The 10,886-nt window shown below is 40.8% G+C and overlaps 1 protein-coding gene across 5 annotated transcripts in view; it reads right to left on the bottom strand.

The window, feature by feature from the left end:
- The window catches only part of dst (dystonin), a 536,191-nt gene that overhangs the window by 303,560 nt on the left and 221,745 nt on the right, over nt 1-10,886 (bottom strand). For 4 of the 5 annotated variants that reach the window (XM_048596444.1, XM_048596445.1, XM_048596443.1 and 1 more), the window contains 5 exons: nt 10,729-10,824; nt 9,253-9,380; nt 3,966-4,059; nt 3,664-3,818; nt 1,437-1,896 (listed from right to left, as the gene is read on the bottom strand). In XM_048596444.1, the coding sequence (XP_048452401.1) occupies nt 1,437-1,896; nt 3,664-3,818; nt 3,966-4,059; nt 9,253-9,380; nt 10,729-10,824 (933 nt within the window). Of the gene's footprint in view, nt 1-1,436; nt 1,897-3,663; nt 3,819-3,965; nt 4,060-6,490; nt 6,751-9,252; nt 9,381-10,728; nt 10,825-10,886 lie in introns of those variants that run through there. The other variant, XM_048596447.1, reaches the window with a different exon arrangement.

The following is a 10,886-nucleotide window of genomic DNA, read 5'->3' as shown; positions in this document are numbered from 1 at the left end:
GGATGTGGTAGGGGGAGGGGAGATTTTGAACCTTGTGAAATCCACATGGGAACCCTGCAGCCCAATGGTATCAAAGCGGAATATGAGTTGCTGTTCCTGCAACCTTCGGGTGGCATCGTTGTGGCACTGCAGGAGGCCCAGGATGGACATGTCGTCTGAGGAATGGGAGGGGGATTTGAAATGGTTCGCAACTGGGAGGTGCAGTTGTTTATTGCGAACCGAGCGTAGGTGTTCTGCAAAGCGGTCCCTGAGCCTCCGCTTGGTTTCCCCGATGTACAGGAAGCCACACCGGGTACAACGGATGCAGTATACCACATTGGCAGATGTGCAGGTGAACATCTGCCTGATGTGGAAAGTCTTCTTGGGGTCTGGGATGGGGGTGAGGGAGGAGGTATGGGGGCAGGTGTAGCACTTCCTGCGGTTGCAGGGAAAAGTGCCGGGTGTGGTGGGGCTGGAGGGGAGTGTGGAGCGGACAAGGGAGTCACGGAGAGAGTGGTCACTCCGGAAAGCAGATAAGGGTGGGGAGGGAAAGATGTCTTTGGTGGTTGGGTCGGATTGCAGATGGCGGAAGTGTCGGAGGATGATGCGTTGGATCTGGAGGTTGGTGGGGTGGTACGTGAGGACGAGGGGGATTCTTTTTTGGTTCTTATTGCGTGGACGGGGTGTGAGGGATGAGTTGCGGATTTCACAAGCTTCAAAATCTCCCCTCCCCCTTCCACATCCCAAAACCAGTCCAGCTCGTCCCCGCCTCCCCAACCTGTTCTTCCTCCCACCTATCCCCTCCTCCCACCTCAAGCCGCACCCCCATCTCCTACCGACTAACCTCATCCCGCCCCCTTGACCTGTCCATCCTCCCTGGACTGACCTATCTCCTCCCTAACTCCCCACCTACACTCACCTTTACTGGCTCCATCCCTGCCTCTTCGACCTGTTTGTTTCCTCTCCACCTATCCTCTCCTCTATCCCTCTTCTATCCGCCGCCCACTCTCTCCCTATTTATTTCAGAACCTCCTTCCCCTCCCCCATTTCTGATGAAGGGTCTAGGCCCGAAACGTCAGCCTTCCTGCTCCTATGATGCTGCTTGGCCTGCTGTGTTCATCCAGCTCTACACCTTGTTGTCTCAGGCAACAAGAGAAATTTATTTCACATAGTTAAAGCTATTGGACTGATAATTGTTCTATCAGGTTCTAACAACAATGCATCCATGACCTTCCAGGAAAGCAGAAATTAATAAATTTAGGGTTAGAGTTAAAGCCCTAATTCAAAAAAGAGCAATCAGAAGAAAAAAGTTAGAACCTACAGAAAAAATACATAATCACAATCTGGTCACACTGGTGAAAAGTCCTTATTTTATCAAAGTAAATAAAGTACAAACATCATAAAAATTAAGATGGCAAAAAGAAACCAAAGTAGATAAGATTTATTGCACTATTTACCTGCATATCTTCCACCCAGCTTAATAAGTCCTGCAAAAAGTTCATGTTGATCTCCTCCTCCGTCAGAGACTGGTCAATGAATTGTGACCTCAGCAATGGTTTCCGGATCTGCATCAGTTTTACTGTCTGGATTGTGTCTGGGTCCATACAGGGGACAAAGCCTTGAATGAAGCCATGTGCCAGAACGGGTTTTAAGCCAGAGGAGAGTGTTGCAGGCAAGCTTGGTGTGAGAACTGGGGTCAATCCATGGGTCAAGCTTGGCGTCAAGCTCCGAGATAAACTGGAAGTCAAAGATGGTGTCAAACTCTGGGAAAAACCTGATGAGAAACTCTGATTCAGGCTCTGATTTAACCCAGCCATCATCAACTGGGTCTCCTCTGAAGATAAGGAGCGCCCTTTATTGTACAGCGATGAATAATCAGACTTCAGTAACATCAGCTCATCTCGCAGCTTTGCAACTCTGGGGACAGAAAGTAAGTCACATTACATTCATTTAATTTCACATTTGAATTTTTCCTATTGTCCGCCTTCAAAAGGTAAAATAAATTGTATATTTAAAGAAGATTTTCAACAAGAAAATAATATTTATCAACTTAGTTAATTTAGTTCACCAATTTAAGAAACGCTGGTTATGGAAATATAAGTGTTTCTTAACCCTTTGCAATCACTGTCAGCATGAATGATTGCTGAGAGAAAGGAACAAACTATCACTTATATGGCACTTTTCACAACCTAAGGGTTGTCCCAGAATGTTTTTCAACAAAGATGTATTTTTGAAATGTTGTCACTGGAGTATTGTGGGAAACTGGGCAGAAAATTTATGCACAGCACGCTCCCACTAACTGTAATGTGATAATGACCAGATATTCTGTTTCAATGATGTTGGTTGAAGGCAAGATATCCTGGTCCAAGGTACCGCGTAGAACGTCCTTGCTCTCATACGAATTAACACCACGGGATCTTTTAGAGTCAAGTTAAATTTCATTCAGGGTAAAAAGTTCCTTATGTTCTGACCAACATTATATCTGGATGTCAATCTCAGACAATCTGTCATTACTCTGCAAACACACTACCTGCTTCCATATTTGGCATTATTAGAATATGGCTGAACGCAGCAGACAACGCCCTGCGACTTGTCTCCAAATATTATCAGTTTGGTGTGGAATTTACAGCAGAAACCAGCCAGTCCATTGTTCCTATGCTTCTGTGTACTTTATTTAACCATTTCAACACTTTTTTTGTACATTTTTTCCCTCACACATGCAATGATCTAGTATCCCTCTAAATATACCTTTACATAGGATGCTACTTTGTCATTAAGTAGCCCCTTTGAAGGATACCCACGCTGATATTTACTTCCAAGTGAATCTTGTATCTTATTGAATCTAATTTGGTCTGTCTAATGACAAATTTATAGCTCTGAGAAAGGGTCACCAGACCGGAAACGTTAACTCTGATTTCTCTTCACAGATGCTGCCAGACCTGCTGAGCTTTTCCAGCAATCTCTGTTTTTGTTACTAATCTTCTGCAGTTCTTTCACTTTTGACAAATTTGTATAGTATGAATTTATAACTCTGAAAATGTGAAGCCACTTTCATTGAGAAAAAAGTAATGCAGCATTTGGAGGAACAAGTGGTCATCATCAACAGCAGAGTACTGATTGATCCAGTTCGCCCAACTGAGGTCAGGAAGCTGACTTCATGATCTCCAGAGTTAACTGATCTCAGCTGGAGAGCAGCTACAATTTGCCTCAGTACCCCTGGATCGGAAGGGGAAGGGAGGACGTGGGCGGCTGCCTCTCCACCTTGTCCCCACTCAGCAATCTCTGCTAGATATCCAGTCACAAATCTGCCACTTGACTGCAGCATCTGAACAGCCGGTTCATCCTCACCCACGTTCCAATAATGGCTACATTTCAAAAGGACTGTATTGGTTGTAAAGCTCTTGTAGGCATCATGAAATGCATTACAAAAAATGCAAGCTCTTCCTTTCTCTCTCATGGGCTCTTGGGCAGGGCATTGAACACCAGCACTTTGTGGAATAAACAAAGACACAGAGGGGAGAAAATTTTACACTGACATAGTAAACAACTGAAAACCACACAGACAAAAGATGTGGCCTTTTGAAATTGTCATTTCATATTTTAATTCAAGGTTAACTGAAGTAAATTCTAAGATTATTGCTGATCATTATTTTACAATATTGTTTGCATGATTCAGGGTCCTACCTTTGAACAAGTTGGTCTGCCTGATAATACTTTCCATCGATTAGAATCTGGACATCAACAATCTGTTGACGGATGAGATTTTCAGATTCTAAAAGGTACCCTGCAACCTCTGTCTCATTCTGAAACTGAAGTCCTGATTCCATCCGCTTAGCATCCTGAAACAATTTGGACGTTTGAAAAAGGAGAAATTCTGTTAACACACAACAGGTATAAAACCCAAAACCTTGAATATATTCAACATCAAACAGCCTGGTGTTTGCCAGATTAAATCTCAGAGACTGAGTGCACAGCATGTTACTTACAAGTTGGTATGAATTTCGCGCTCGTAACAGTTTGTCTTCACACGCCACGCTATCACACTGAAGCCTGCAGGCGATTTGTTGCAGCATTTCAAGTCTAGAGGGAGAATTTGTTTTTGGAAAAAGGAAATGAGAATAAAAGTCAAGCAGAACAGGGGGAATTTTAATTGTGCTGCAATATAAGATAAATGATTGTTTCAGCTGTACATTAGTTACTTCTCTTGACTTCTACTTATAGTGACTTCACTAGAAACAAAAATCGAGGGAGATGTATAACAGCAGCTGATGAGATACAAACGATTTATGCCATTTTCCAAAATGGCCTCTTTGGGTTTTAATAATGGTCTGTTATTCTGCCTAAAATCCAACCAGTTGTGATTCATTTATTTGTCTCTTCTTTATTCAGACTAAAGTTAATGGCCCTCTTCTGTAATGACTCACTATAAGGATCTGATTGCTTTCTGTAACAACGGATTGCAGGGGGAACACAGAAAGCCTGCCATTCTAAACATTCTCAGCTTCAATCATCAAAAATAAAAAAACAAAAATAGGAAGTGAATATATATCTCTACCATAATTTCAATCTGAGTCACTTAAAGTGCCAGTGTAAGCAGCTGGTAGAGTCTTTTTGTCACTAAGATTGAGTCTATTGCATCATCTGCCTCTGCCAGTTCCCTTCCTTGCCTTAGCTGATTAGACCAAACTTTCAGTAAGGCTCCTGCTGTCTGATTCTCCAACTCATATCCTACTCTACTTGTTTTAATTTCCCCTCATACCCTTTCAGGTATTGTTCATGAGATCCACCTCCTGCTCCTCAGTCCCTCAATCTTATTTATTCTTCATTTTTCTGCCTTTATATTCTACGTTTGGTTACTTTTCTGTGTTTTAAGATGGCGCAGGAGAGTGGCGACACTATACAACACCTTTCACTGCATTTTGTAACAATAAATAAATCAAATCAATCCTATTTCCTCCAAAGAAATGGTCACCCAGCTTCACCACCAAGTTTCCATAGTGGCTGATATTGCTAGTGGTTCTCTCTTCATGTACTTCTCTCTCTTCTTCACATCTGTTATCAATGACCCTCTTCTCAGGAAACCTGCTCTCACCTCCCAAATCCATACCAATCTTATCCAGAATGCCAGGTTTGATCCTTTCAGTCTGGTTACTATTCCAGCACAAAATGTTCAGAACAGCTCTTGTCAAAGTCACAAATGCCATCCCAAGTGCCAATGACAAATGTCAGATTCACTCACAAATTGTGCCATCACCCTGACCACCTGTATCTGTAGTATTATTCAACTCCATTTCTGCCTCAGTTCATCAGCAGCTGAAAGCCTCATTAATGCATTTGTTATCTCTGGATCTGACTCTGCTAATGCACTCAACATTCTATCTTCCGTAAATCTGAGCCATCCAAAATGCTATTGCCTATGTCCTATTCACACCAAGATCCATTCACTCCTGCACTTACTGTTTTCTACCAACTCAATTTCAAATTTCTCATCCTCTGTTCAAAGTCCTCAAAGGCCTCACCCCTCCCTATCCCTGTAGTCTCCACCATCTCTACAACTCTCTGTGATAGCTGTGCTCCTCCAATTTGGACCTCTTAAACTTTCCCAAATTTAATAACTCCAACAATGTTGTCTGAGTCTTTAGCTTTGGAATTCCTCCTTAACGCTCTCAGTCTTTTTAACTTCTTTTGAGACGTTCCATAACCTAGCTCTTTGACCCTAATTTTAGTTATCGGACCCCAAAATTTCCTTACGTGATCCAATATTAAATTTTGTTTTGTAATACCCTTGTGAAGTACCGTGGGCTGTATTCCCACCTTAAAAACTCCACATAAGTAAAAATAAAGTCAGTGCTGTTATAGGAAATGCCGTGCCAAACTGTGTGCAGTTTCTTTAGAAAGAACGACCTTAGGCAATGTTAAGATATAATTGAGATCACAGGAATAAAATAGGAGTGAAAAATCGTTACAAGCAAATAGACATTAAAGCACAAGCAACTTTAGCACAAAAGCTAATATAAGAATACAGGGTTTTGGTGGGGGGGCAATGTGGTGCAATGGGAATGAGGGAACTACAGAAGGGAATCATAGAAGCATAGTACTACCTAGCATAGAAGACCATTCAGCCGAGCATGCCTGTATCATTCAATGAATTTGTTGAACTGCATTCAGTCACATCTCAGTAACAGATTAACGAAATTCTCTCGATAATTAAAATTATTTAGCTGCTATAATGTTAAAATGCAATAGAATCACAGATTACTACACAAGAGGTGACAATTTAGCCCATCATTCCTGTGTGAATTTATGGAAGAAGTTATCATATTAGTCCCACTGCCTCCCAATCTGCCCAACTCCCTCCCCCAAACAAATCTGCAAATCTTTATTCTGGGAGCATCTATCCCTGTTGAAATTTATGACTGAGTTGGCTTCCACTACCCTTCAGACCAGGCAGTGCACCTGTTACATACAGGAGGCACACCGCATCAGTGCTCACTCTGCACACATAACGTACCTGCTACCATCCGTGTCACTGCTGGAAGATGCCCGAGAATTAAAGAAGGTTCTCCCACCAGAGCTGCCAGGTGAGAAGCTCTCGATAGAGCTGGTGCTATTGCTAGTGCTGTTGCAAAGGGAGTTGGGGTTGTTGCCACCAAAGGCTATTGCCTGGTCATTCAGTTTCAACATGCCCAGCAGCAGCCCAGTTGTCAAACCCAAAGACCCTACCAGACGTCTGCGATCAATGCAGCAGAACAGCAGAGGAACTTCTGCAGCTTTAGATCGCCTCGTACTAAGCTACACTCTCAGCAGCTGGTCGCTCCAGTACAAGTACAAGCGAGACCTCACCTGCAGACTGCTTCAGACCTTAATGTTCTGATCAAACAATCAGGAATGTGCTGCTGGGCATGCATACTTGTTGTGTCATCTAGTGTTTTATTAATAAATCTGAGACACTCCTTTTCACTGCCCTACCCATATCAGAAACCACCAAACAAGCATTCCAATTCAATGAAATCAAGTGAAGATTTTCTTTAGCGATGAAAGAAAGTAACAACTTCTCTTGGCAACCAACTAAACCCATTCTTGATGATTTCGAAATTGAACCCAAGTTGTTTAAATGTTGAAAAACAATTATAAAGTTGTCACCGCTCTGATCAAACTCATTCCACATGAAAAGGCTTCACAATTCAATAAATAAAACAAAGAACTGTGGATGCTGGAAATCTGAAACAAAAACAGAACTAGCTGGAGAAATTCAGCAGGTCTGGCAGCAACCATGTAGGGAAAGCACAGTTAACGTTTCGAGTCCAGTGACCCTTGTCCAGAACAGTTCTGAAGAAGGGTCACTGGACTCAAAAATGTTAAGTCTGCCAGACCTGCTGAATTTCTCCTGCACTTTTTGTTTTTGTTTCATTATTCTATGCTGCCTCTTTATTTTTATTGTTTTCTTTGAATATTAGTAACAGAAACGTAGGCTGGCTGCTGTATTGTACCTTATCCCTAATGCAATGTTTAAATTTTTTGCACTCTTTAGTAGTGAAGAATTAGTGAAGAAGTAGTGAAGAATTTTCAGATCACAGCGGTTAAGTCAGCCTCAGGCTATCATCCCATTCATTCATCAGTTTATTTTTAGTTAAAATGCTCTCCAGTTCCTCTTATTAATGCAGTAGATCAAAGGGTAAATCCAGGTGAATTACTGTTCGTGGGTTTCCTCAATATCCCACTTAAATAGCCAATCATCATGTGCAGGTCTACACAGTGAGGGACAATGGTACCATCACAGGCACCACAGGATCTAATATTCTCTAACTTGCTCAGACACATGTGCCAAAGTGCACTTTCTAACATATTCAGCATCCAAACTGGAGACCAAGACCGGTTTTGTCAATCCCTCGGTATTATGGCATGGAGAACAACTGCTGTACACAAGCAGCCTGAAATCAGCTAATTCTCAACACCCAAAAAACTAACCTATTGATACTTTGGTTCTTCCGAATCAGTATCATATAGGCAGGGCATTTTGTTCTTCAAAGTACTACAAAGATACTTCAATGCAACACTTAAATAATAGGCTGAGAGGTCAGTGTGTTAGCCAAAGCACTACTCTCACCACAGTCAGAATGGTGTGGACTCAAGTCTCAATCTAAAGACTCTGGTGAATAATTTAGGCTGACACTCCTAGGGCAATACTATCAAAATGCTACATTTTCAGAGGTGCCAGCTTTTGAAGGCGACATTCAATCAATTTGGCCCATAATTTGTTAATGTTTTGGCATATCTGGAGGCTGTGAAAGGCAGTACATAAACGCAAGTCTTTCTTTCTTGAAAAAATCTTGGTTCTTGTCTGTCACTCTGAATAGCCCAATTAGATAAATCAGAACATTTCAATCTCACTTCAATATTAATATTTCATTGCTGATACTATTTTCTCTTGTAAATTTCTGCACAAAGGCAGCTTTCTACTTTAATTCTTTGCCAGGATTTTCAGCTTACCCAGCAATTTGCAAACTTGAATCTGTAACTCAATTTGTATTCCTGGCTTCAGTTCAAAATGAGAACAAATCCTTCTTCACGTTTGATGAAGTCATTAATGTTGAAAAGAGCTCAAAAGAAGTATGGACAGTATCAAGGCCAAGGTACTTAAAAGTACTAAACAAGAATTTGTTACAAATACACCAAAAAAGTTACAAAGACGAACAGTCAAGGTATTCTAGAAAAAAAAGCATTTCCATTTTGAACACATCTCAGCAGAGAAGGAATAATTCTGTCATACAGCATGTTAAATTACTAAACTATTAACAATTTAAGTTCAACTTAGTTTGCATGCCTTCAGACCATTTAGTGGAAACAAGAATTCTAACAAGCATTGGTGTCTTCAACACTGAAGATTTAAGGGTGGAAACAGTACATAATTTTTCAGAACTATTTTGTTGTACACAGTCTTAAAACAAAACATCAGTGCCTACTTCCTATTATCCAGTTGCATTTATTGCCATTGCATTGAGGTAGACAGCGAAGTTTCATGAGAACTGAAGAAGGGTCATTGGACCCAAAACATTAACTCTACTTCCTCTCCACAGATGCTGCCAGACCTGCTGGGTTTTTCCAGCATTTCTGTTTTTGTCTCACAAAAAACTGATTCTAGTACATGTGTATCTGAGGTATGTTGTTGTCACTGTGCGGCATAGAAACCTAATTTAATTCAGTTGATAATCCATGGTCAATCATACAAAGAAACTTCATTGTTTTGAATAACAAACACCAGTCTTTACTGACCTTTCCACTTCCGGCCGTAAGCTCTTTTCTCTTTCTAACATAGCAATGATCAATTTTCCCCACTCCTTTTCCACATCATTTGGATGATAGCCTTGAGGAAGTTTAATGCGACCAAATTCTATCCACACCTAGAAAACAGTGTTGATGCGAAATACATAATTTTTATTTTCTGAACAGGTTTCTAAAACAAGTCAAATCTAAAGATATAATGTAGATAATATGAGACTGCATGTGTATGCATGTGTGCATGTCCGTATGTGCATGCGCGTGCACGCGAGTGTGTGTGCACGTGTCTGTATATGCACGTCTGTATGTACACATGTGTATGCATGCGTGTGCGCTTGCGCATGTGTTGTACTTGTCTAGGCTGCTCACTTCACTGAGAAAGCAAAGTAATGATGAACTGGACATGCTTTGGGGAAAGCAACAATTCTGGGAAATGTTGAACAAGGTATAGGGAGGGGGACAAGAACAGCACCTGCAAGTGCTTTATTCTCAGGTGAATATCGAAGAAGTTGTGAACAATGAGTAAAAGGAAAACCACGCCAGGTTTGTAAAGGTATAACCACATCAGATGGAAAGTGTGGGAAAATACCAGGGAGCAGGTGGTGAATGAAGAATTGTCAAAACTAAATTATAAATCTAGATCCTTCTCTGCAGAAATCAAGAGTGAGCCAATGAGAGTTAACTATTGAGATGGTATCAACCAAAAAAAAAATCAAAAGAATAAATTCTACATTCAGAGAGATAAAGGCTTATTCACAAAACATCGAGGGAAATGGAACTACCACACAAAAGAGATCTAAACGATTGTGTAACATGGACAGGCTGAATAGTCTTTTCACAGTCTGCTTTTTTTGGCTGTCTCATCTGTGAAGTCATTGTTTTCAAATTTCTAACTTAAATATGTTGTCATGGCGACAGAATATTTTCAGAAGGCCAAAGTTCAATGACAATCGACAGCAAAAAAACTGCAGATATTTCCCTGGGTTAAAATCTTGAAATTCCTGCCCCCTAACAACCTCTGCTAACAGCACTGGGGCATACCTACATCAAACAGGTTAAAGTGGGTTACCTTTTTGTTGCCTTAAAGACTTCGAGCAGCTCACACCTTAGCCTTCCCTTCTCTAGAGAAAAAGCCTAAGTCTGTTCAATCTTTCCTGAATATGCATCATCTGCATATATATTTGGTAGAGAGCAATATGTTTATCCCAAGATTTCCACTGCTCAAGGTAAAGAGGAGTTGAAGATAAATAAAAATATAGCCAGTTAACAAAATTATTATGCAACTTTCTCTAGTGAGGGATAAGAAGAAAGAAAACAAATGTAATCTGTCCTTTCAAAGTCCAAACATGTTTTAAACTAAATCCTCTTATATTTTCCCCAAAATGCATTGTGAATTTTCACTCCCCTTTCAGTATTACAGGGCTACATACAGTAAAAGCATAATAGGTGACTCAACCAAAGCACACTTACCTCCAACAATTTATACAGCTGCTTTATTTTAGTTTTGTCTTTCTCTTTTGGTGGGATTTCTGTGTCTTTGAACTGCATGTACTGGTTATAAAGTGCCTGAAGGGGTTAACAATTGACAAGTTAGAAGTAGTCTAACTCAACTGTCCAAAGTGCTGCAA

This window comes from Rhincodon typus, chromosome 5, assembly GCF_021869965.1.
Source record: "Rhincodon typus isolate 14 chromosome 5, sRhiTyp1.1, whole genome shotgun sequence".
Classification (NCBI taxonomy): Eukaryota; Metazoa; Chordata; class Chondrichthyes; order Orectolobiformes; family Rhincodontidae; genus Rhincodon; species Rhincodon typus.
Note: the sequence above shows the minus strand (reverse complement) of the source record. Positions and strands in the feature narration are given on the sequence as shown.